The sequence below is a fragment of the Emiliania huxleyi genome (genome assembly GCF_000372725.1).
Source record: "Emiliania huxleyi CCMP1516 chromosome Unknown EMIHUscaffold_144, whole genome shotgun sequence".
Taxonomy (NCBI): domain Eukaryota; phylum Haptophyta; order Isochrysidales; family Noelaerhabdaceae; genus Emiliania; species Emiliania huxleyi.
The window spans coordinates 243,390-267,562 of record NW_005201154.1 but is presented as its reverse complement, the minus strand read 5'-3'; the positions used below and the strand labels follow the sequence as shown (position 1 = coordinate 267,562).

The window sequence follows — 24,173 nt, the reverse complement described above, 5'->3', positions numbered from 1 at the left end:
CCGCCGCCGTCGCCTCTGCCACCGTCACCGCCTCCGCCTTCGCCGCCGCCTCCTTCGCCGCCGCCTCCTTCGCCGCCCCCACCCAGCCCGCCTCCACCTTCGCCGCCGCCACCGTCCCCGCCGCCGCCCTCCCCGCCGCCGCCCTCCCCGCCGCCACCTTCACGTCCGCCGCCCTCGCCGCCTCCCGCTTCGCCCCCCGCGTGCCCGCCGCTCCCGCCCGCCTCGCCGGGGGGTTCGGACACGCCTGCCGACGGGGGATGTGGCTACAACAAAAAAGAGGCCATCTCTCTCACCCTGTCGTCAAATAAGGGCCTGCCTTGGTGGCTGTGGCTCATCCTTGCCGTCGTGGCGCTCCTCCTCCTCTGCTGCCTCTACCTCCTCCACAGGAAGTATCGCAAGAAGCGGATTTCAGAGGCAGATACGGACGACAGCGAGCGGACGGAGGGGGGCGTAGGTGCGAGCGCGGCCGGATACGCGCCCGCGTTGCATGCGCCGCGAGTGCCGGCGCCGGTGGCGGTCCCTTCTGGAATGGGGCGCTTTTCGCTGAAGACGCCGAGAGGCCCGCGGCCGGCGCCGGTGGCGGTCCCTTCTGGAATGGGGCGCTTTTCGCTGAAGACGCCGAGACATTCGCGGCCGGCCAACTGGGGGACGGCGGAAAGGTCGGACCGCATGTCGTCCGAGGACGAAGCCGCCGCGGACGACGAGCTGAGGATGATTGACGAGTGCGCCGCACCCCCTCCAGCGCCCACGCTCACGCTCTCCCCCTCTCACTCTCCTCTCCCTCGTCCCTCGTGCAGGCTCCAGGGGAAACGCTCGAGAGCGCTTGCCCTACCCCGGGGCGAGTGGATTGGTGAGGACGGAACAAGGATAACCAGGATCTAAGGGTGGGTGTAGAGGATGTAGAGTGTAGAGTGTTACAAGCCAAGCTCTGGGTTCCGGCTCCTAGCCAGATAGGGGGTCTGTTCACCACGGTGACACCCATAGTGCAATAGGTAGGTAGGTCCGGTTTTGACCGCCCCCCCCAGAGGGAGTGGAATCCCCCCTAACGCTATCGGGGTACCCGGGTAGGAGCCGGAACGCTGGCTGTCTCTCTCGCTCCCTGGAGGAGAAGATGTGCTCCGCCTCCCAGCCCGAGCCAATAACTGTGGAGTGCCCACCCGAGGTGCCCGACGCGGACCCGGAAGAGGAGTACGAGCGGCTGCCAGTCTACGTGGAGCGGCTCGGCATCCTTGATGAGGCGGAGGCTGAAGCTGAGGCCGCCGACGGCTGGATCAAGTTTGAGGAGGAGACGGCAGCCACCGCTCCGGTGGTGACAGACAGCGGGGGCGGCGACGTTGAATTTGGCAACTTTGAGGGCGGCTTTGGCGGCAGCGACAGCTTTGGCGCCGCGCCTTCCCCTCGGCTCGCCGCTTCGGACGTGGAGCTGATCAAGAGCGCGATGGCGGCGCTCGACATTCAGCCTCCGCCGTGGATCCGGAAGATGCAGCACCTTCAGGCCGGCGCTCGCCGCGGGACAGCCGCCCTCTCCCTCACCCTCCCCCCGTCCAGCTCCCCCTCAGCGCGCCGCGGGATGCGTGTTGCGCAGGCGGTGCAGCGAGCGCAGACCGCCGTCGCGGCTGCCTGCGGCGAGGAGGCGCCTCCAGAGACGCCTTTGGGCGCGCGTCGGAGGTCCACTACGCGCACCGGTCCAGGACACGTCCAGGACCTGTCCGAGGCGTGATCACAGGCGCCGCGTCGGAAGTCCACTTCGCGCACCGAGCGCACGAGCTGCTGCCGCACGCAAACCTCTCGCGCGGCACGCTCGCCGCCGCCTCCCCCTTCGCCGCCGCATCCGCCGCCGCCGGAAGCTCCGCCGCCGAATGCGCGGGACTGGCCGCCAGCGGGCCTGCGGCCAACCTCGCAGGCCTGCCCGCACGGCGGAAAAAGGCACGGCTCCTCCTCCTCCTCCTCCTCCTCCCGGGCGTCGCCTCCCTCTCCTCCTCCTCGGACATGTCTCACCCGCACCGCCTCCTCTTCCCGCGCAGGTGACGGGCAGGGAGCTGGCGGCGGAGCGGAGGAGGGAGCGGGAGGTGCGGCGGGCGGCGGCGGCCGCCGCCGCCAGGTAGGACATTTTTCGCGAGTGTCGTCCTCGCGAGGATCCTGCCATGTGGACTTGTGCGCGGGAGACGCACAGTCGGAGTCGAGCAGACAGCTATATGTGTCAAGGTGTGTACCCCGCGTCTGGTCTCGTGCCAATGGAGCACCGGCGAGACGTCTGCCGACGAGCGAGACGCGCTGGCACGTAATTTGCTTTTTCTCGAGGATTGTAGTTTGTGTACATGTCCGCTGTGCCCCGACGCGTCTCATGTGCTACTGAACGTTGTGTGCTTGTGTCAGCTGGCTCGTGTGCGGCAGGAGGCCAGGAGCGCGCGCGCGCGCGGCGGCCGGCGCGGGGCGCGCGGGCCCGTGCCGGCGGGGGCGGCTTGTGACGAGCTGTGGCCTGACGCGCTGACGCCTGTGCGTCAGCGTGAGCGTGTGCCGTGTGTGATTTCCCGCCTAACACGCCACTCTCCCCCTACGCTCTAGCCTGCGAGCGGAGGGGTGCTCATATAGGAAGAGTCTACGAAGAGGCGCGTCCCCGCGGCCTTACGGCTGTTACTACGTAAGCCCTTACCTCCACTTCTACTCCCACGGCACTGGCTTGCCGGCGGCCACCCACGCCGTCCCCGGCCCCTCTGGCGAAGCGAGCGGCGAGGGCGCCGCGTCCCATCCCTCGATCAGGCTGCTCGCCTCGCCGAGGCCGGCCGCCTCCCCCCACCACGCGCCATCCGCCGGCGGCGTCAGCGCCACCTCCGCATCGGCCCTTGGCAGCGGGTGGGTCGGCCGGGTGAGCAGGACGCAGCGCGCGCCGCAGCGGAGTGCGCCGAGCAGGTCCTTCGAGATGGAGTCCCCGATGTGCACCTGCGGTGAGGTGAGGCGAGATGAGGCGAGATTAGCCGAGATGGAGTCTCCGATGTGCGCCTACCTCGACGCACTACGGGGCCAGGCTGGTGGCTGATCTCTCATGCTCATCAGCTTGGCGGGTCCTCTCGAGAGTGTCGCGCCAGCTGGGAGACGTGGCACCCCGCCGCCTGCGCCAAGAGGGGCCGAGGTCAGCCGAGAGGAGGCGAGAGGAGGCCGAGAGGAGGCCGATGTGAGCCGAGAAGTGGCGGTCCGCCGCCTGCGCCGCCATCAGGAAGGGCGGCATCGACCCCTTGTGGCAGCCTGCAGAGCCAATCATCCGAGGCGAGTGGCGAGCCACTACCCGTCCCTCTGCCTCGGCCTCTTAAGGCGGCGGCGACCCGCGTCTGCGGCGGTAATCGCAAAGTCGAAGAGCGGCGCGGTGAGCGCGTCGCGCGCCACGTCGGCGTTGCCGTCGGTGATGGCGCCTGTGATGTCGACTCTTGGGCTGATGATTCATGAGAGTAGCCCACGCCCGCGCTGCCGTGAGGGCGCCGACGACGTAGCCCGCGGCGCGCAGTCGGGCGACCGTGCCCGCCACGTCGGTGAAGAGGTGGTCGCCTAGAAGGTTCCGTGAAGGTTCCGAGAACCTTCCGAGAAGGTTGCGGGTGGCCCGCCCCAGCGGTGAAGAGGTGGTCGCCGGTCTGAGAGCGGGCGGTGATGAAGGCCTGCGGGCAGGCTCCGAGAAGCTTCAGACGCGGTTCCGAGAAGCTTCAGAGGCACGCTGCTGTCGCGCGGTCTGGGTGCGCGGAGCAGGCGGGGATGGGGATGGGCGCCTCTCCGAGCGCGGCGACCTGCTGCGAGCTCAGCGCCTCGCCGTGCTCCTCCGCCACCTATAGGAAGGCTCATGGAAAGCTCATGGAAGGCTCCTGCGAGCTCAGCGCCTCGCCGTGCTCCTCCGCCACCTATAGGAAAGCTCATGGAAGGCTCATGGAAGGCTCCTGCAAGCTCAGCGCCTCGCCGTGCTCCTCCGCCACCCTGCTCAGCGCGGCCGCGCGCAACTCGAGCATGTCGTGCGCGATGAGCGGCCGCTCCTACTAGCTAGTACTCTTCAGTCTGAATACTTCTATCACTCGTAATGTGATGTCGTGCGCGATGAGCGGCCGCTCCTCGCGCAGCGCGCGGAAGGCGCCGCCGAGGCTCGCGAGGGCACCCGACTCGTGCGAGCGCGGCATCGCCTCAGCCAGCAGCGGCTCCATCGCCCGCCGCGCGGCGTCGATCGGAGGCATCGTCGGCCAACATGTCTCATCCAGGTCAAAGGTGATGCACGCCACCGACCCGCCGCCGCCGCCCGCCCGCCCGCCCCCCCGGGCAGGGCAAGCCCGCGGCTGCCGCAGCCACCCTCCCCACCGATCCGGCTGGCTTGCTCGCACCGACTCGACGAAGCGCGCCTGACCCGCACCCCTCAGCCGTGAAGAGGCGCCGTTCACAGCTGCGTCGCTCGCGCCGGCCCGAAGAGCCCCGCCAGCTGCGCGCGCGTCTACATCTCGGCTATCTCCGCACACCTTGGCGATCTCTCGGCGATCTCTCGGCGATCTCTCGGCGATCTCTCGGCGATCTCTCGGCGATCTCTCGGCGATCTCTCGGCGATCTCTCGGCGATCTCTCGGCGCCAGCTGCGCTCGCGTCTCCGCGACGCCGCTCGAGAGGCCTAGCGAGCCGCTGCCGCGCGGGTGAGCCCTTCCCCTTCCCTAGGCGGAGGGCGTGACTCGCGCAGGAAGAGGTTTGGCCGGTGTCGACGACGAAGTCTGCGCGCGCGCGCTTGTCGGCGTCCGGCAGCTGCCTACCCACCGCCGCACGGAGGAATGGACGACTCTCGCTCAGGCGCGTGCTTGGACTCGCCGGTGTGTCGCAGTCGACCTCGCCAGGATGGACTCGAGCTTTGGCTCGCTCATCCCAGGCCGCGCGAGGCAGCGGCGGCGCTGCTCGGCGGCGCTGCAGGAAACGAGGAGGACGACGTCCACCTGCTCACGGCAGCGGCGTGAAGAGACGCTGCTCACGCCCGGGGAGAGGAGGAGGCGACGTCGTCCGCCTCGGCTCGCAGGGCCGCCTGAGAGGAGCACGACGCGGAAGTGTCTCGGAAGCGTCTCGGAAGCGTCTCAGAAGTGGCTCGCAGGGCCGCCTCGTCGCGCAGTGTCTCGAGGAGGAGAGGGACGTCGACCACGACAAGCCACTCGCCCTCCTCCCCCGCCCGCCGGACGAACCCCGCCCGTTCCTCCGTCACAAGCGGGTGCACGATCTCCTCTAGCCGCTGCAGCGACGCCTCGCGGCCGGCGGTGGCGACGGCGGCCGAGAGGGCGGCGCGATCGATGCCTCCGTCGGCGCCGCGCGCGCTCGGGAAGGCGGCGCACACCGGCTCGACCGCCGCGCCGCCCGCTGCGTACAGCGAGTGCACCGTCGCGTCGGCGTCGTGCACGCGGAAGCCACACCTGCGGAACCACGCGGCCGCGGAGCTCTTGCCCATGCCGATGCCGCCCGTGAGGCCGACGACGGTGGCGGTGCTGCTGCGCGCGGGGATGCGAGCTCCCACGCCGGCGGCAGCAATGGCCGCAAGCCCTGCCATCGTTCTGTCTTTTGAGAGCGCCTTCGTTGTTAATAGTACAAACCCAATGGTCCCTTGCGAGCGGTCCGTCGTTGCAGTCGCACACACTCACACGCCACGCCGCACCGCGCGCCCACCCGCTGCCCCGCCCAGGCGGGAAAGAGATGAGGAGATGGGACAGCGAAGGAGGAGCACAAGCACGTATGGGAGGGTTCAGTAATGCGCCACGCTGCCCGGCGTCTCTCACTTTCCGGGACAGCCCCGCCCTTGTGAGGCAGGAGAGTGACGGCTACCCCGTACGCCCTGTTGCTTCTACCCCGACGCCGACCGCCCATCCGCCCCTCCTCGCTCCCGCCCCGAATGCTCCGGACCCCGACAAGCTGCCCGACGTTGGGCCTCTGCCCCGCACGCTCCCGCCCCTCTGCCCCTCACACACACCCAGGCCCGACATGCACATACAAGACAAACCCGGCGTCCTGCTCTCAAAAGAAAAGAAAAAAATGGGAAGGAGGAGACCAGCGGGGGAGACTCCCCGCCTATGCAACACCCCAGAGAGGGGCTGCCATCGCCGAAGCTGTGCCTAATGGAATTTTCAGAAAATGAAAATTTCCGGTAAAATCACGATGTCAAACGTCCCCAAATGGGTGATCTGATGCTTGTAGGGCTTGAGAGTGGCCTGCCATGTCACAAGAAGGACTGTGGTTGCAGGAGAGTACCACCCTACTGTCTTCCACGTATTCCAAATGACCTCCCAGAGGCCTGTATTCTGCCGTATTCCACCCGTATTCCACGTATTCCATGGAATACGCCGTATTCCAAGCTCCCAAAATGGACGTATTCCGTATAAAATTTTCTTCGCTCCGCGAATTCAGACAGTAGGAGTACCACCAACCATCACTCTAGTTGGTATAGTACCCCACCTTCACCCATCGAGTGATTTCTTTTTTTAGTTTCCCATAAGTAAGGTAAGTAGGTAGGTAGGTAGGTAGGGGCAGGGGAGAGGCCGGCGGAGTTTTTCCTGAATTTCAGCTCAGGTCCGCCCCAAGCAAAAAGAACACACACTCTGTCTGAGAGCACACACATGCAGCCCAGCATGCAGCCTCCGCCCGTTCGTGTGCTCTGCCTGCACGGCTACGCCTCTAACGGAGAGACCTTCCTCGCTACCAAGGCCAAGGCCCTTGTCCGGCGCCTCGCAGCTGATCTTCCCAGTTTAGAGCTCTGTGGCCATCGGACGGGCGACTTCACCGTTGCGGGTGCACGGCACGGAAAACAGCGCGCTTGGTTCCTCTTTGAGCCGCCGTATCCGCTCACGGACCGCACTCAGCAGCCGGCCTGGCGCGCACACGAGCACGTGGAGTACGTGAGCGTCGACTCAGCGCTAGACCGACTGGCAGATGATTGGCGCAGTGGAGGCTTCGACGGCGTCCTCGGCTTCAGTCAAGGCGTGCGCTGGCTGTCTCGCCCTCCAACTACTGTCCTGACATCGCACCCGTTTTGTCGAGGCGCGCTGATGGCCGCACTGCTCTGCGCACGGCTGGAGGAGCGCGGCGAGGCGTGCTCCACTCCCCGCCCAGCAGCTAACCGCCGCGCTCACACCTCATCACCATGTCTCATGGTACGTGAAGGCGCCGCCAAGGGTCGCAATCTTCTTCAACGGGTTCCTCACGCCGCTGCCTTCCAACCCGCCGCTCCGCTGGTGGCGCGACCTCGCTCCCTCCTCCCTCCGCACACCCACGCTCGTCGTGTGCGGCTCGGCCGACCCCGTCGACGCCGGAGGCCAGGTCCTACCTCGCGAACCACGCGGAGGCGGACCTGCAGGGACATTGCCGAGACTGCGCCGTGTCGAGCGCCATGTAGGCCGCGCGCCTCGCCGCGCTCTTCGCCACTTCGCGCGTGCACGTCGTGCCGAACGGTCGAGCTCCCAGTATACGCCACAGCGCGGGCGGAGACGCAGCGATCCACTCCCTTCTCCTCACGCCGTAGGTGCGCACGCGATGCCGCGAGAGGAGGAGGACCTCGCCGCGATCTCTACCTTTTGTCGCGCTGCGCTCTGCGGCCGCGCCGCGCTCGGGGGTGGCGAAGTTGGGGCAGCCTCGGCGGGGGAGGCAGGCGCCAGTCCACACCCGTGTCGTGCCAGTTTGCTGTGAGGCAAGGCAGGTTTTCTCAGATTCATTTACAAAATGTTGAACTCGGGGGCTGCCGCACACGACGCGGTACACACGGGGTACGACCCTCCCGGTCCTGACTTTAGTACCGCCATGAAAAGGGGACCGCAACAATCGCTCCGTCGCTCCTCGCGCTCGGCCACTGGAGTGACGGGCTCCGTCAACCGTTGAAGGTGTCGTGTCGATGAGCTTCTAACTCGATCGCGTTCTCGAGATACAGCTTGAGATGTGTGAGTTGGAGTGGCCTCACGGAGTCGGCGCCGCCGCTCGGCGCTCTTCATCTGGTTTGGCGATCCAGCGCTGCTCGTCCAGACAGAGGCTGCCTCCACTCCCGAGCTGCTCAGGCCTGGTCAAGGCCATCCACCGGCATGCTCTGGGAGCGCGGATGCACACCAGATCGCGCTGCTGGACCCGCGGTGGCTGCCTTCGCCCACCGGCAGCGCCGGTGCGACGACATGCCTGGCGGCGGTCTTCCGCAAACTACTGTCAGGCGAGTGCACGGATATGATCATGGGCGCTTGCATGTGTGCTCAGGGCGTCTTAGGTGCTGCGTGGCGTGTGGCTCTGCTCCACGAGCCCGGTTGAGTGTTCTGTAATTGTGGTTGGGACTAAAGTCACTTGCGGGAGTTCGTACACCAAAAGGCACCGGCTGCAGGGCGTTCACTCGAACGCCATGCACATGGCGCGGAGCAGCATCGGGTTGGTGTCGAACCCGAGCGGGTCCTCCTCCCAATCCCGGCGCCTCAGATGAATGTCTTATCTTTCCGCTGTCTTAGATGATTCGCGCCGTTGCAACTGCCATCGTCGGCTGCTTGTCGGCTGCTGCACCGCTGGCGGCGCGTTTTAGTGCCGCGGCGCCCAGCTCTCCTGTGTGTGGGCTCGCGGCGGCTCGCCGCCGCGGTGCCGAACAATGTGAGCGGTCCGGATTCGTCCCGGCGTGCCGCCGGTGCCGCTTCCTCGCCGATTTTTGCTCGACCACTTAGTCGACAAACCTGCCCCAGAGCTCCTGCTGCTCGACTGAGCGGCGGAGCCGGCCCATCGCGGCCGAGAGGCGATGCGCCGACACCGGGGCTACGGCTCGGGACCATTCCCGGGCCGTCTCGGGCAAGTTCAAAATCTGGTGTTTCATGCCCTCGACATTCTGCTGCACACTTTGACCTCACCTCGCGGCCCGCTGCGCGGCTCTTCGAGCGCGAGAGGTGGCGTCTGCGAGGCGGCGGCGAGCGCAGGCGGCGCGGGCGGCGGCGGCGCGGCGGCGGATCGCGGCGCTGACAACGGCAGCAATCTGCGGCAGGCTGCTGCTTCAAGCAGCAGCAGCAGCAGCAGCTGCTGCTGCTCCGCTGCTGCTGATTGTGGCTACGATTTCTAGGGGGACGCAGGGGTCACTCCCGACGACCTCGGGGACCAGCCGGGGCAGTCGGAGAAGGGGCAACTCCGTGCACTGACGGTCGGCCGCCAGAAAACACGCCTCCGTGGCTCGGGTTACACCAATCCTCGCTACCCAACGCGGCCAAAGCATAGGATTCCTATCCACCTCGAGAACCCTCGAGAGAACCGCTGTCTTCGTGGAAGTCTCTCGCGAAGCAGAGGCCACCGCCAGCCACGCGAGGCCCCAACAGAGCGAGCGCGTCGGTTGTGACAGAGCTCTCGCGCCACAATATGCCGGCCTTTTTTTTCGCCGTCGCCGCCACCGCCATTCGCGGAGGCATTGGCGTCCGCGCTCCAGCTCTCAGTCTCCGTGCCACGCCGGCTGTGAGCATGGGAGAGGCGGACGCCTCGCTGATGGAGCTGGCGCGGCGGCGCGACTTTCAGAGCTTCGTGGCGCAGGCGCGCGACGAGCCTTCGAGCGTGCTCCAGCTCGTCAAGGATGCGGGCGTTGCGGGCGCCATCTCGTACACCGCCGTCGAGCTCACCTTCTTCGCCGTCGCGCTGCCCGTCGGGTACGTGGCGTGGCACGCGAGCACCGGCGAGTGGCTGCAACCGCTGCTGCTGCTGCGCGGCGATGATGTCGAGGGCAAGGCGCGCCTGCTGGGGCTGCTGCTCTCATACGTCGTGCTGCTGAAGACGCTCTTCCCCGTGCGGCTCGGCAGCCACCCTCCTTGCCAGCGTCACGCTCTTGGTGAGCGGCGCATCGAGAAGGAGAGCTGCGTCCATAGGCAGCACCCTCCTGCTAACGCCGTACACGCAGCGGCTCCTCGGCGGGCTCACGCTGCCCAGCGGCCGGGGCGCGGCCGCCCGCGGATCGCTCAAGGCGGAGATCCGCTCGCTGGCGGCGAGCTCGCGAGGGGGCGTGCTCCCGTTCGACGCGGCGCAGCAGCAGCGCTTCGACGCGGCGCTCGCGGAGCTGTCTGCGCTCAACCCGACGCCGGAGCCTGCTCGCTCGCCCTTGTTCTCGGGGACGTGGGAGTGCGTTCGCATGCGTAGTGTGGTGGACTCGCCTCTTCTCGGGGTCGTGGGAGGGAGTGCGTCCGTAGTAGGAGAGTGCAGTCTGCTCGCCTCTGTGGGGGTGCGTCTGTGGACGACGGAGTGCCGGGGGGAACCCAACCAATGGTTAGTGATTGAGTACCAACTGCCAAGTGCTAGGTGCGTCTGGACGACGGAGAGCGAGCTCAACTTTGCCGTCGACAAGGGCCTCCTCGGCCTGCCCTGGCGGCGCACGTACCAGACGATCGACGTGCCCAGAGGCGCGCTGACGACGCCCAGTCGCCCGCGCAGCCCTCTCTTGGACTGATTCGCAGCCCCCTCCTTTTGCCCGGAGGCACGCTCACGAACGTCATCGAGTTCGAGGAGGGCGGTTTCCTGCGCGTCGGCTCGACCATCTCCCCCGACGCCGAACGCGGCGAGCGGTTCTCCTTCTCCTTTGACTCGTGCGCGGTGCGGTGGCGCTCCCTCGAGCTGCCGCTGCCGCCGGTGGGCCGCGGCTGGGGCGAGCTGCTCTACCTCGACGACGAGTTACGCGTGCAGCGAGACGTGCGCGGCGACCTGCTCGTCGCGACGCGCGTCGGCTGAGGACCCAGCCAGATCGCAACGACTTCGGACTAGCACTCGCAGCTCAGCTCGAGTTTCGTAATTCTTTTTTAATAACGGAGTCGCTTAGGCGGCTCCGGTGGTGAGCCGGTGTGTGTGCCAGTCCGCGCCAGTCCGCGCCCTTGTCGTGCCAGTGTGCTGTGAGAGAGGCTTCGCGTAACTTGGAGCACTTGGAGTGCAGTCATCAACCGCACATCCAGGGCCGGGGAGCTAAGAAGCGCACCCAGCGGGCCGGATGATTGGCATCGGGTTGCGGGCAAGAGAGCCTTCGCCCCGGGGGCGTAACAATTCTTTTTTGAGGCCGCGCCGCTTTTGCGTTGGTCGCTCGCCGAGCAAGAGCGTCTCAACCTTGGGCCGGCCGCCAGTCGACGCAAACATGCTCATGTTGACGGCCGCCGCCGTTTTCTCTACCTTGCTCACGCCAACGGTGACCAACTGCAGCGAATTCCCTTTGTGGCAAACCGACCCGCTCGTCAATGCGACGGGGCTACCCTGTGCCTGTGTCACCGAGCCATGGGAGTACCTCGACGACGTATATATCTCAAGCTCAGCTTGCCGTGACGCGATCTTTTCACCCGCACTTGCCGCGAACCCAGAGTGGGTCTCTGTTGCCGAAGCAGGCGAATGGTGGTCCATCTCCTCGTTGGTCGCCAGCTACTATTGCGGCACGGAGACATCGCCTCACCTTTGGCCCGGTCAGCTTCCCGACGGCGCTGTGCCGCTCAACGAGCCGGCTTGTTTCGAGGTCGCAAAGGACCTCATGTACGAACGGCCAATAAGCACCTGCCAGTCGGTCGCCGCCGGGATGAAGGTCTCGGCGGATGTTTATGGCTCCGAATGGTTCAGCGAGAACCAGGCTTGGCGCCACTACTGCAGCCGCACTCGACCGGCTTGGGAGTGGTCCGCGAAGGACGTGGCCACGCTGAACTTCTTCGTCGCCCCCTACATGCGGCTCACGTTTCCGAAGTACGTGCACCTCAACTTTTATGCCAACCGCATCACCGGTGCGTCGCGTGAGCCCGCTGCTCCGCGAGCGAGTGAAAGAGCAGCGAGACGGCCGCGACGCGAGCGATGTCGGCCTTAGCATTTCCCTCACTTCCTTGCAGTGACCAGTAAGCATTAATTTAGGTGCATCTTGGGGACCGATGGCGCCCGTGGAGTACGTGGAGCTCGGGATCACGCTCTACGGAATCGCCGTGGCGCACCACAAGTGGATCACGGATTGGATCGACGTATCGTTCCGCGGCCCACCCTGCTCTCAGATAACGCCGGAGAGCAACCCGTGTCCGGAGGGTGCCCCGGCGAGAGTGGCGACCCTGATCTCGGTCGAGCGGCTGCTCGACGTCGTGGCACCGACGTACTTTGAGGTTGAGTTCTACATCTCCTTCAGCTGGCAAGACAGTCGCATCTCGGAGAGCTGTACAGCGACCGAGACCGACGCCGAGCCCGATTTTCAGGACCCCTGCACCCTGTTCTGGCGGCCGGCGATGAACGAGGCGTGGACCCTCCCAACGGCCTTGCTCGGCGACGAGGAGCCGCAAGTCGTCGAGGACTTCGGAACCAACCGCGCCCCGCCGGAGGGTCGAGCGTAGTTTGCGCGTCTCTCCACACACGACTCGCTGCGAATAGGTACTACGTTTCACGTCGGCCAGGACAGCACAGCCGCTGGCACTTCGGAGCAGACGGAGGGGCTGCAGCGGTCGTACGGACAGACGGCGATGCGCATACGCGCGCGTTTCCTCACCATCATGGACTACCGCCGCTACCCATACGACAAGCAATTGCTCAACATCACGATTCGCGCGACGTCCAGCGCAACGGCGGACGCGGTGCGCTTCTACTCGACCGCGAACGACATGACCAAGGGCAAACTCCACCCCGGTGCGCGCTTTTCCCTTCCGGCCTCACACGCACATGCCGGGGCTGCTGATCTGTGACCTCCCCCCTGTGAACCCCCCCTGAAGTCTGGCGGGTCGCCAGCGCAACCTCCAGCGACCGCATGGTTCTCTCGCAGCCGGACCTCGCCGTGCAGTACCAAGCCGCCGCCTCTGACGAGAGTATCGCAGCCAAGGAGCTGGCCGACGGCTTCGTCGACCCCGCGCTCAAGTGGCAGGTGACGCAAGCGAAGCAGCTGGGCGGCGGGCCTGCGAACCTGACGCGCGTGTACGAGACGACGGTCACCCTCGAGGTGCAGCGCGAGTGCAGCTATTACGTGGGCAACTACTTGATGCTCGAGTCGATCCTAGTACTTTTGGCATGGATCACGTTCTTAATTTCGCCAGAGTGCACCGAGACGCGCCTCAGCATCGCGCTGACCCTAGTGCTGGCCATCAACGTGTTTCAGATCGTGGCTGCTCGTCGAGAACCTTCCTGAGACGGCGTCCCACAGCAGTGTTGCTGACAAGTCGGCCCACGTGCCTCCTAATGTGCCGTACCGTTCTCACATAGGGCTACCTGACCGACCTGAGCATCTTCACTATCTGCAACACCGTGTTGCTCTGCCTCATCGCCGCTGAGTCCATCCTTGTCGCCGAAGCGTACAGGCGCGTGATGAAGCGCGAGGAGATCGCGAGAGAATGCAAGAAGCATTCCAACTCAGAGAAGGCGCAAGCCGCGGCGCGCACGATCCAGCGCGCCGCGCGCGCGATGCTACGCAAGACACTCGGCAAGCTGTGGCGGATGAGCGTGGCGGCGCCTGCTCAGCGTCGGGCAAGCACTCGGGCAAGCACTGGCGCGTCGTCGTCGGTGGAGAAGCTGAAGGTCGTGCTTCACGCGCCGGAGGAGCAGGTGGCAGAGCAGTCGCGCAAGCTCCGTCGCTCCGTCAAGCGCCAGCGGCGGCGGGGCGGGTATTGGTGCAGCTGCAAGCCGATCTGCGGCGCGCGCAAGCGGCTCAACATTTGGTTCTCGTACACCTTTGACAGGAAGGCGCGCTTCCTCGCGTACGAGACCGACCGCATCTCGGCCTTCTTCGTCTTCCCGGCGCTGTTCTTGGGGTACACCCTCGCAATCTTCCTCGCCAAGGGCGACAACAAGCGCAACTTCTGGTGCTTCTCGGACTGATCTGAGCAAGGTGCGCAGAGGATGTGGTGAGTGGAGCTGACGGTGAGGTGCACGTGTGGGCTTACGGTTTGCCCCCGTACGAGTAGTATTGGAACCGACCGAGCATCGTGTTTGAGTGAGTGCGATTCGGTATGCCCAGTAAGCCGGGGGGGGGATGTCGCCGAGAAGGTCGCGTTTCTTTTCCTGCCAGTGCGCGCCAGTCCCGTGCCCAGTGTTGTGCGAGGGAGTTTTGTTGTAAAATTCTTTTCCTCGCGATGTCCACCCCACCGCCCGCGCAGCGCGCCGCCTCGCCTCCGCCGCCCACGAAGATCGAGGCGCGGGAGCCGTAGCTGTAGCATACACTTCTTGGGCCGTTGGGGTTTTTGAGCTAGCTGACGGGCGAGAAGGGGGTAGCTGCGCGTCCCGTAGCCGTACACACTGGGGCCAGCACTGCGTCGTTTGCGGTTTTTGGCTTTGGGCCCTCTCTCTTCTGCTGGGGGTGTGCGGTCACGACTAGTTGCAAATACGGGTGGTGTCACAATGACCACTTTTGATGTTTTTTTGTCCGTGTTGCTCCCAGCGCCCTCGCCCGCGCTCCCTGAGGCCATGGCTGGTGATACTAGTATGGGGGGCTACCTGGATACCGCGAGAGCGACCCAACTCGTCGACATCGTCCGATGATGGTGCCTCAAAGTCAGCCTCCGGAGGCTATCGTCGCGTCGAGCCGGCGGTGGCCGTGACATGTGGTTCCACCACCCCTCGCAGGCTTTGCCTCTGACCGCCACCGTTCCCAGGCTGCCTAATGGGATGGAAAGGAAGGCTGGGCGAGCGTATAGAAGCGTGCTCAACCTTGTCGTGGCAACCTGCACGGCAGCGCTGGCAGGCGCGATGAGCGTCGTGCCACCTGACCCGAGACGGGTCGCAGGCGTCGTACCGAGCGCGTCGAGACCGTGTCCTGATGCGCTCTGCACGGGTGAGTCACGTCGGCGTCAAAGGAGCGACGTGTGACCTGTCAGAGCTTGATCTCCGATCTCAGCGGCGTCGAGTCGCCTTCGGCGGCGACAGCTAGGATGCATCTCCTCCGTCGTTTTTCGCGCTACGGCCCTGAGAAGCTGGCGCCGCACGCAGGCGGACCTTGTGTATGCGGCGAACGCTTAAAAAGTGGGTGCTCTACGTCACTTTTTTTGAGTAGATAGTGCCGAGCTGGCCGTGACAGCGATTTTGGTAGTTCCTGGCGGGTTTTGCACCAAAGACTTTTTGCAACTAGTCTCACGGTAATCGGTGTGGCGGGGGCCGACGCCGCTGAGGCGGTCGTTACAGTACACTTCTCTATACGAGACTCTACGGCTACACACAGAGAGAACTCTCATCAGATTACAGATAACAGACCTGAGTTGCCGTCTCGCCTCGCCCTGCACAGTTCCGCACACAGGCTTCACACGCCGGCGGGGAAAGGCGGCGGCGCGTCCTCCTCGTCGCTGCTGCTCTCCCCGGCGGCCGCTTCGTTGTACCGCGCCGCCTCCGCCCATTGCCACGGCTCGACGCTGCGGCCGAGGGCGCGGTCGGTCAGCGAGGCGTCGTCGGCGGCGCGCGAGAGCGGGAAGGAAGCGTAGACTGCCCACGGAGAGGTGAAGAGGTACCTGTGTTGTGGTGTCATGGGCGTGAGCACGGGACCAGCGGGGTCGGAGCATCGCGTGCACACGAATGCTGACGAGGGAGTCTCGAGCGTGCTAGATCTCGTCCGAATCCCCCGCGTCTGGGAGCGCACCCCCAGCTCGGCGGATGCCGCACCAGCCGCTCGGCGGGGAAGGCGCCAAGCTGAGCGTGTGACACCCGCAGCAGCGAGCCGCCCTCCAGCCGCCACCGCATCAGCCCGTCCCACGCCTCCTCCTCCCAGCGGACAGCGCCTGCAGGGCATGCCGCGGACATGTCGTGGGCGTGTCTCCCGCGTCTCCCTCCCCTCTGAGCGGGCGCGGCGCCGTCGGGCTCAAAGCGGAGCGTGCGCGCGCGGGCGCCCTGCCAGTACGGGTCGCTCCCTGTCCAGTGCTCCCCAGCGGCGCGCTTGAAGCGAAAGTGCCACGTCAGCTCGCACAGCAGCGACGGGTCAATGTGCCGCGCCTCCGACTCGGCGAGCGAGCGGCGGAGTGCGCTCCTGCCGTGCTGCCGCCGCTGCGCGCGGCAAGCCTCGGAGACGTGCCGGCCCTCCCACACTCGCTCCGCAAGAGACGCCCAGAGCGAGTTGCTCGCAGCGAGCCTCGCCCAGCGGGACGAGACGCACGCCGCACGGCCGAGGCCCGCCAGCGGCAGGAGGCCGAGCACGTGAAGCAGCAGGTCGTCGCTGTCGAGGCACTCGGAGATCAGCCGTAGCGCAGCCGGCGACCGTTCGCAGAGGCTGCCCGACGCACCGCCGGATGAAGAGGACGCAGGAGCGCGCTTCTTCGATCGGGTGCGAGGCATACCGCTGGGCAGTCCCACACTCATTTCTTTTTTACGTCGAATTCCACCACCTTCACTCGCCAACGCCCCACATGCATGTGCTGATCCCAGCTCACCCCTACGAGGAGCGGCTATCGGCCATCTGACGCCGTCGCCTTTCTAGCGATCGAGCCGCGTTTACGCATCGAGTCAATGATCTTGTTGATTTTGGATGCAGTGCTCGACGACGCCACTGTCCGGCTCCTCTCGGCCGCATTGAAGCGCGAAAAGGCAAAGTCGGTGGCAAACATTGAGGCGACCTCGTAGTCGCTGGCCGAGCCGTCAATGGCGCCCTCCGCCATCGCACTGGTCGTGAACTCGCCCGAGTCGGGGTAGACATCCACCTGGCGCAGGAGGCATGAAGGGGGTGCGCGGTGTGGCGAGGGGAGAGGAAAGGTGGGGGCGCCGACCTTGCCGTTCCTCACCGCGCTAGAGGCAAAGGACTGGCCGACGATGCCATGTGGCTGGCTGCGCGCCGCCGCGTCGCCCTTTCCGTTGACGCCAACGTCTAACCTGTGCTCCGGGCCAGTGATGACGGAGAGGTCATTACCATTCCTCCATACATCCTCCCGGCTTCACCGGCGGGCGTCTGGGAGTGTGTCGTCAACTGGCCGGTGGGTCTTTCAGTGTGGTGAGGTGGGTTTCGTGACCGTTCAGCGTCGATGCCGCCTTACTTACCTGTTCCCCGCTGGCGCGACCCCGCGCCGGCCAGCGGAGCAATTGCCCGCTCAGTCACCACCCCCGCCGGCGCGACGCGATCCGATCGGCGCCGCCACCGACGGGGCCGCCGGCACGGAGTAGATTCCGTCGTCGCCGGTCGGGGTGTTGATAGGAAGAGGCAGACTCCCTAGGGTGGGCGACGGCTAGCGCACCACACACCTCTCCTTAAAATCCCTGTGTGGTGGCGGCGTGCCGTCCTCCCATCCCTCCCTTGGGTTGTCTCTTTCATTCTCTCTTTCTTTTTGTCAGCCGGTGTGTGTGCCAGTCCGCGCCAGTCCGCGCCCTTGTCGTGCCAGTGTGCTGTGAGAGAGGCGGGTCCAAGAATTCTTTTTGTCAACACGCCGAGTGCCTCCGGTGGCCCCTGGGCCCCGCAATTCGCGAATCTTGCACGTCGAGGCCAGGAGATCTTTCCCGCGATTGCAGGAGCCCGATCCCTGTCGCACAGCGCGCTGGCTCGATCTCTACCATGCTGCTCGCCTCATCCTGGCTCAACCCGCAAGCCACCGACCAGTACAGCTCCACGTTTGAGGTCGTCCCGCTTCGGATTGGACGGCTGGAACAGCCACGCTATGGCGCCGAGCACCTCCTGATTTGCGCCACGCCTGAGCCCGGCGGATCGCTGCTCCCACTCTCGCTGGACTGGGACGACGGACAGCGGCTCGAGCAGGAATTGGAGCGAGGCAGCGCGGTTGGAGCGGGCGGCGGCGGCGGCTTTTTCGGTACCGCGGCCCTGCGAGCTTCGCTCGTCTTGCGGAAGGGAAGCTTCTTCTCCGCCGCCCGTTGCGCCGCCGCCGACCCTCTCGCGGGCGAGGACCTCTCCGCAGTCATGCTGCGCTCGCTGGCCGAGGCGGGGCTCGAGCCGAAGCAGGTTGCGCTGGCGCGCCCCGGCGGCGCAGGCGCAGTGCGATATAGAGACATGAAGGCGAACACGCCGGCCGCGCCGTCGGGCGTGGCGCTGCTGCCTCCCGAGGCGAGGCTGTATTGCCGCGAGGGGAGCGGCCGAACGCGAATCCTTCCCCTCGACGGCGCGGGCGAGGCGGTGGCGCTCGCGCGGAGGGCAGGGATGCCGGTGGAGGTGGCCCACCCTCCTCTCTCCCTCCCTCGGTGGAGGGCGCACAATGTCGTGACAGAGCTTTGCGAGTGTAGGTGTCGAGCGCGTTGTGGGAGGCGCACGCTGTCGCAGAGGTGGCGCTGCCCGAGCTGCGAGCAGAGACGCCCTTGTAGGAGCGGAGCTCTCGTCATCGGCCACAAACCGAATGCGACTACAGGCATGCGTGCGCGATGAAACATACCGCTTTTACTGATTCTGATATACTCAAACATGGGGCTGTTCAATACAAGTTTTCTGCAGAGCAAAAAGGACGTACGCTTTCTAAAGAAGCTTCGAGCCTCGCGCGACAGCGGACAGCGGCGACCCACAGCGCACTTGGTTTTTAAAGTCACGTCATTAAATACAAAATCGCCCGCGCGCTCCCGCGCGCTCAGGGATGTCAGTACCTACGCTGAGGAGTGCGGGACCACCCCGTATGACCTCTTCCGAGCACTTTCTCACCATGAAATCTCTGCATACCCCGCGTCCCACCACAGGGAAGCAGACGGCCGATTCCTCTCTGGCACTCGCGTCGCCCAAACGCGTGTTCACTGGCGCCGGACCGAGCTTGCCACTCCCAGCAATGACACACCGCCAAGGATCGTCCCAATCCGCCGGGGGGCTCGAGCACGGCGCCGTGCGACGTGCAGCTGCAGGCCAGAGGGCGTGAGGTGAGGCCGAATCCGCAGTCGCACGAGCACCGCTGCCCCCAGCGATGATCATGCATGGAGTGGCACGGCGGATAGGCCCGCCTGCGAGCGTGGGAGACAGTCGCGGGGCGTGAGGTCTCAATGTATCGCAGGCTAGGACCGGATACGGCGGCAGCGGGAGAGGGAGGGAGGCGTGAGTGGTGGGCGATGAGGGTGATTTCCCCGATCTCGCTCAAAAAGGCCGTGTCCCCTCCCGGGGGGGCAGGCGAGCACGCACCTCGCGTCCGAGCGCGAGTCGAGGGGCGGGAGCCGAGATATCGCCGAACAACGGTTCGTGGTGCGCACGCACTGCACAGCTGCGGGTTGTAACTCGACTGCCGATCGCGCGTGCGGGATCTGAATGGAGCTCGCTGGCGCCAGTACACGGCAGCACTACCTAGTGCAACGGTGGGAGCGGAGGAGCGCCCTCAACAGACGAACTGAGATCGCTGGACTGGATCCATTGGGTCGCTGTACCCTCTGGAGCAGAGGCGGAAGAGCTCGCGCCACAATTCCGACAGGTGCGAGCCTTTTAGGCGAGCCCACGCGCCTACACCGTCACGTAGTATGCACGCGGCACGCCGCCAAGAAGATAACCGGCAAGAAGAGAACGCCTCACTCCAGCGATGCTCGAACGGCTGAATTCAGCACGCTTCGCTGCACCGCAGAGGCCCTGCCACTCGCCGTGGACGGCTTCGGAGGCGGTGCCAGCGCTCTCAGGCCGGCCGTGACGGACGAACGAGGCAGCCGTACCTCGGCCGTGCGACAACCCCGCCTTGGTGGGCCGCGCGACAGCTGTCGCCTAGCAAAGGAGCTCGATTGGCTGTCGATTGGCGACAAATGTCGGCCTTTTTCGGCTGTGAAGAGAGCCCACCCCACCCCGGAGCTTTGTGGTGGCCCCCAGCCGCACCGGCCGAGGCCGGGCGATGTGTGCGCGTGCTGGGAGTGCCATGGCGACCCACGCATCGATCATCGGGCGTGCTTAGACCGTGATATATAGGTCCCGAGCAGACTTTAAACCAAGTGTCAAGTGTGACAGCACACAGCATGTTCTCGGTACTCGGAGCTCTCCGATAGTTTCCGGATTCCGCTGCGCATCGCGCGTGGCACGTGGGGCTGCCTCGCCTCGGAGGCCGGAGCGCGTGGCGCACTGACGTGTGACACACGGCGGATGGGTGCACGCGTGGGGACGCACACCCAATGTGGAGCTGATGGCAGTCGCTCTCCTCTGCCTCGCCTCCGACCTCAACTCGCGCCCACCTCGATGGTCTTCGCCCGACTGCCACTCTGAGCGCACGCTCGGAAGCTTGCTGCCGCTCCCGCCTCGCCCGGCCCGCCCTCCTCCCCCTCCTCGCCCCCTTCCATGTCCTCCGCGCGGCCGCGCGAGCGCCGCACGAACGAGGGAGCGCCGCGCAGCTTCGGTACTCCCGGCTGAAGCCGAGTCAACCGCACGGGCAACAGCCTGCCACTATTGGCGCGTGGCGGGAGGGCCTGTGAGCGTAGCGGCAGCTTGGGTGCCGTCCGCTCCTCGATGGACAGCAGGTCGGGTGCGCGCGCCTCGCCCCGCGAGAGCGGCCCGGCTGAGGAGACGGCGCGGCGGCGGCGCGTGGCGGTGGTGGAGGGCGTGGTAGAGGGCGTGGCGGACGGCGCCGTAACAGAGGGACGCCCCCTCTCTGCCTCACCCTCCTCCGCAGGCGCGATGCACGAGATCCGCTCCCCCGCCCCGCAAGCAGACACCACGTGCTCGCTCGGGCTGCTGCCCTGCTCCGACGCGGAGCTCCCCGATCCGCGGCAACAACGGCGCCCCTCGGGCAGCCGCCGCCGCTCGGCCAAGCTGCTGCGCGCCTCCGACAGAGGAGCGCGCCGCAGTGTGCGACGCGTCGACGTGCTGGCCTGCCGAGCGCCAACTGTCGCCACCCGTTGCATTGTGGCGCTGTCCTCGCCATCGCCTCCCTCAAGCGGAGAGACTGGTGAGGCCGTGTCGGCGGCGGGGGGGCGTGCATGCCCGCACGCCAAATCCCCACTCGAGGCCCCTGTCGGAGCCACATCCGGGGGGAGAGCGGCGAAGTCGGGCCGATCGCGCGAGCAGTCGATTGCGGACGGTGCCGTAGAGGAGGGAACGGCCGCCGCTGCACACAGGAGTGGTGCGACGGCTGGAGGGCGTCCGTCGGGCCGCATCCGCGGCCTGCCAGCAGGTGCGGGGCGCGTACAGTAGCGAGGCGACGCGCACACTGGAGATGAGACGGGAAAGGGGGCACTCGGCCGAACCGCTCGCTCGTGGCGGCGGTCGGCAAAGCCCACCGTCCGGCGCGAAGGCGATGGGTCGGGTGTGCCCACGCCCGGGGTAGAGCCGCCCAAGGAAGAGGCAAACGACGGCATCGTCTTGCGATACCGCTCGGGCGGGCATCGCTCGTTCCCGGGACTGCACACCGGCTGGCGGCCGGGTCGCTCGAGGTCATCCGGCGGAGCAGAGAGCGGCGGCGGCTCCAAAGCGAAACGCTGCGGCGCGGCGTCGTCGAGATGGTCGCTGGGCGGCTCGACTCGCCGCAGAAAGAGCAGATAGTTGTCGGCTGAAACAATGCTGCGCTCGTCGCCCCGCGGCACCGGCCGCACCGTCGAGTCGTTATACTCGTACCTGAGCCGTGGCATCAACGCGTCATGGACGTGTCAGGAGCCTCACCACAGAAGTTTGCGTTCGCACCAGCGGCCGTCGGAAGCACAACGCGCCATTGCGGTGTAATGCCCCCCCGAGAGCGAGCCAACGTGGTTACAGACGGCGTACAGCTCATACAGCTGTGCCGGCCCGCCACGCTCGCCGCCTCCCGCCGCATGGGCGGCGGCCTGCCCCTCCTCCGCTTGCCCCAAATCCCCCGCCGTCGCCGCGTGGCCCACTAGGTGCGAGAGGTCGATCCGACTGATGTCGGGCACCTGAAAGAGAGCGGACGATGACGGAGTTGTCCAGGGAGGGGGGGCATTTCCTGCTTGGCGGCACGCCTCCACTCGCTCGCTCCGCTTGCGCAGCCGGTCATTGCCGTGGCCGCCTAACGACAGCCCTGCCGCTCACGAGCGCGGGGCTGCGCGGTGGCGCGAGGGCCGCTGGCGACGGCGCCAAAGCGCTTGAGGTGGACGACGAGGTGCGAGGGGAGCTTCCAGATAGAGAGCGTCTTTGTGGCGGGCCGGAAGTCGTTGCAGCAGAAGCAGCGCCACAAGTTGTCGCCGTCGAGCCGCTCCTCACGCATAAACTCGCGCAAGCAACGCTCGAGCGTCAGCACCTCGCCGGCGCCGACTCGCGGCATCGGCAGTGAGAGGTACATGAACGGGTCAAACTTGGTGCGCGTCGCGCCGCAGACGGAGCAGCGCAGCACAGATTTGAGTTGGCCCTGGCGCACGCGGGGGCAAGCTCAAAGGGCTAGAGCCGGATGCGTTGCGGAGCGTGAGCGGGTGCGGCGGCGCACGATGCATGGGGGGTGCAGCTGTGGGCTGTGGGCAGCGCGCCTGAAATGTGTCGATGATGACGGAGCGGTCTCGCAGCAGATGCTTTCCCCACGCCTCGGCGGATGCCTCCTCCATGTCGGCAACGGTGGCGCACTCGCCGCCCTTGCGGTCGAGCTCAACGTCTTCGACATACGGCTTCGCGGCGCGCTGTCGGTTGAGATCCTCGTGCAGGCCTGTGAGACGTGTCGCGAACACGTTAGAAAGACGTGCCCTGTGCAGCGGATGCCAGTGGGGGATCTTGCGGGCCGTCGAGCAGGAAGACTGCGAGCTCCTGCGGCGGGTGGGGTAGGTGGCAGTGGGCGGCAGGCGGGCACGGGCGCGTGCGTTATGGGCGGTGGGTGTGGTGGTCGGTGGCTGGGTGGCGCCGGTTACGTTGCGGCGGCGAGGGTGTGGGGGCAGGTAGAGGCGGCCGGGGGTTACGGGGCAGGTAGAGCCGGCCTGCGCATCGTGCTGACGATACCCCTCAAACTGAGGCGCGAAGCGTGAGAGCGTCGCCTTGAAGGCTGCCGGCTTGTGCGTGCTCGCCTCGCCCACCCACAGACGCTCGAGCAGGGCAGAGTACTCGCGCACGACTGCTCCGCCAGATCCATCCCTCGACGTATCATTCACCTCGTGCATCCACTCGCCGCGGAGGAAGTAGGCGGTGAGGCTGTCGGTGTGGCTCAAGCACTGCAGTGCCGCATTCATGAAGCACGTGTTCCCCACATTGACCAGGCCCACGCGCCCGCCCTTCGCGCTGTGCAAAACGGACGAGGTCCCCGTCATCGCAGCGGAACCGCGCGTTACACTTCACAGCTTGTTATGGGAGTTATGAGAAGAAAAAAAAATCGCAGAATTCTTTAGTGCACGCCAGTCCTGCTCAGGGTTGGGCGAGGGAGTATAAATAAATAAATAGAGCAGTCATCTCCAGGGAGAGATGGGCGACGCACACGAACACAGAGGGAGAGTGAGGACCCCGCCCCGCTCGGAAGGCGTGCATTTCTTGCAGATGAATCATAAATTTTCTTTATGCACGGGCACCGACCGCCAGGCTTCTGCGTCTGTCGGCAACGGGATCTCTATGCTCGCCGCCAACGCGCTCGTCGTCGCGCTCGCCGCTTTACCAGCCGAGGCCTTTGGTCTGAGGCCCGCCGTTGTGGCAGGCCGCCGCGGCGTCATCTCGCAGGGTGCATGCGCCGCTGCCGCTGCCGCCGCCGCAGCCTGCTCGGCGCAGCCGGCGCTTGCCTTCGCCGGCGAGGGCTCCCTGCCCAAGGAGGAGGTTCTCCGTGCGGCGGAGAAGCTGACCGACTTTCAGCGGGCCATCTCTCTGGACGCTGCGACCGAGCGCTCCTTCACGGGCAAGACGGTAAACGGCTACGCGTGGGACGTGAAGGAGAAGGGAACTTGGGTAGGTGCTCTCTCCGGCAAGGCGCTGTTCGAATCTGAGACCAAGTACGACAGCGGCACGGGCTGGCCCTCGTTCTCCGCGCCGGTGCCCGGTGGCGTGATTGAGCGTCTCGACCCAGGCGATCTTGCTGACGCGCGGCGGGCTCTGATGATGGGTGGGATTCGGACGGAGGTGATTGACGCCGCCTCGGGCGCGCATCTTGGGCATGTGTTCAACGACGGCCCCAAGCCGACGGGCAAGCGCTACTGCATGAACGCGGGCGCCATGGCGTTTGTCCCTGCCAAGTGAGGAGGGAGTGAGACCGGGCCGCGGTGCGGGTTCAGGTGGGACCAGGGAGGCCCCGCTCTTTGGGGTCGTGTGATCTGTCTACAGGTACAGCAAATAGGCCATCCCCAATCATGAACCCGTCATGTGACGTGGTGACTGGTGTGTGATCTGTCTACAGCAAATAGGCCATCCCCAATCATGAACCCGTCATGTGACGTGGTGTGATGACGGCGGCGGTTCTCGGTACTCGGAGAGAAACAAATGCTCGCAAATGCTCGCAAATGGTGTATCGATCCGTG

General features: G+C 66.1%; 9 protein-coding genes across 9 annotated transcripts; 5 read left to right on the top strand and 4 right to left on the bottom strand.

Annotated features, from left to right (window-relative positions):
- Positions 1-1,083: 1,083 nt before the first annotated feature.
- Positions 1,084-2,374, top strand: EMIHUDRAFT_441142 (hypothetical protein). Its single transcript, XM_005787249.1, has 4 exons — positions 1,084-1,495; positions 1,586-1,668; positions 1,727-1,962; positions 2,025-2,374. Exons 1-4 carry the CDS (start codon positions 1,112-1,114, stop codon positions 2,354-2,356), a joined length of 1,035 nt encoding a protein of 344 aa, XP_005787306.1. The 5' UTR covers positions 1,084-1,111; the 3' UTR covers positions 2,357-2,374.
- Positions 2,375-2,847: 473 nt separating this feature from the next.
- Positions 2,848-5,561, bottom strand: EMIHUDRAFT_441140 (hypothetical protein). Its single transcript, XM_005787248.1, has 12 exons — positions 5,086-5,561; positions 4,839-4,945; positions 4,709-4,761; positions 4,592-4,629; positions 4,089-4,370; positions 3,957-4,013; positions 3,756-3,812; positions 3,620-3,647; positions 3,475-3,540; positions 3,321-3,407; positions 3,200-3,243; positions 2,848-3,110 (listed from the first exon to the last, which is right to left on the bottom strand). The coding sequence occupies exons 1-12, from the start codon at positions 5,539-5,541 to the stop codon at positions 3,051-3,053; spliced, it is 1,335 nt and encodes a 444-aa protein (XP_005787305.1). The 5' UTR covers positions 5,542-5,561; the 3' UTR covers positions 2,848-3,050.
- Positions 5,562-6,601: 1,040 nt separating this feature from the next.
- On the top strand, positions 6,602-10,694 carry EMIHUDRAFT_455484 (hypothetical protein; the record flags this gene model as incomplete). The annotated part of the gene is made up of 13 exons (XM_005787247.1): positions 6,602-6,964; positions 7,146-7,301; positions 7,378-7,432; positions 7,504-7,601; positions 7,772-7,858; positions 8,082-8,153; positions 8,230-8,388; positions 8,462-8,554; positions 9,055-9,132; positions 9,236-9,317; positions 9,391-9,804; positions 9,971-10,147; positions 10,444-10,694. The coding sequence occupies 13 exons, from the start codon at positions 6,602-6,604 to the stop codon at positions 10,692-10,694; spliced, it is 2,085 nt and encodes a 694-aa protein (XP_005787304.1).
- A 400-nt stretch (positions 10,695-11,094) lies between these two features.
- Positions 11,095-13,772, top strand: EMIHUDRAFT_228168 (hypothetical protein; the record flags this gene model as incomplete). The annotated part of the gene is made up of 5 exons (XM_005787246.1): positions 11,095-11,716; positions 11,841-12,253; positions 12,365-12,593; positions 12,677-13,059; positions 13,161-13,772. 5 exons carry the CDS (start codon positions 11,095-11,097, stop codon positions 13,770-13,772), a joined length of 2,259 nt encoding a protein of 752 aa, XP_005787303.1.
- Positions 13,773-15,186: 1,414 nt separating this feature from the next.
- EMIHUDRAFT_228165 (hypothetical protein) lies at positions 15,187-16,208 on the bottom strand (the record flags this gene model as incomplete). Its single annotated transcript, XM_005787245.1, has 2 exons — positions 15,187-15,391; positions 15,520-16,208. The coding sequence occupies 2 exons, from the start codon at positions 16,206-16,208 to the stop codon at positions 15,187-15,189; spliced, it is 894 nt and encodes a 297-aa protein (XP_005787302.1).
- Positions 16,209-16,318: 110 nt separating this feature from the next.
- Positions 16,319-16,787, bottom strand: EMIHUDRAFT_228164 (hypothetical protein; the record flags this gene model as incomplete). Its single annotated transcript, XM_005787244.1, has 3 exons — positions 16,319-16,570; positions 16,637-16,739; positions 16,777-16,787. The coding sequence occupies 3 exons, from the start codon at positions 16,785-16,787 to the stop codon at positions 16,319-16,321; spliced, it is 366 nt and encodes a 121-aa protein (XP_005787301.1).
- Positions 16,788-17,412: 625 nt separating this feature from the next.
- Positions 17,413-18,170, top strand: EMIHUDRAFT_228163 (hypothetical protein; the record flags this gene model as incomplete). The annotated part of the gene is made up of 2 exons (XM_005787243.1): positions 17,413-18,021; positions 18,093-18,170. 2 exons carry the CDS (start codon positions 17,413-17,415, stop codon positions 18,168-18,170), a joined length of 687 nt encoding a protein of 228 aa, XP_005787300.1.
- A 3,596-nt stretch (positions 18,171-21,766) lies between these two features.
- On the bottom strand, positions 21,767-22,985 carry EMIHUDRAFT_71305 (hypothetical protein; the record flags this gene model as incomplete). The annotated part of the gene is made up of 2 exons (XM_005787242.1): positions 21,767-22,125; positions 22,535-22,985. 2 exons carry the CDS (start codon positions 22,983-22,985, stop codon positions 21,767-21,769), a joined length of 810 nt encoding a protein of 269 aa, XP_005787299.1.
- Positions 22,986-23,264: 279 nt separating this feature from the next.
- MSRB2 (putative peptide methionine-R-sulfoxide reductase) lies at positions 23,265-24,146 on the top strand. Its single transcript, XM_005787241.1, has one exon. The coding sequence runs from the start codon at positions 23,281-23,283 to the stop codon at positions 23,893-23,895; it is 615 nt and encodes a 204-aa protein (XP_005787298.1). The 5' UTR covers positions 23,265-23,280; the 3' UTR covers positions 23,896-24,146.
- The last annotated feature ends 27 nt before the right edge of the window (positions 24,147-24,173 follow it).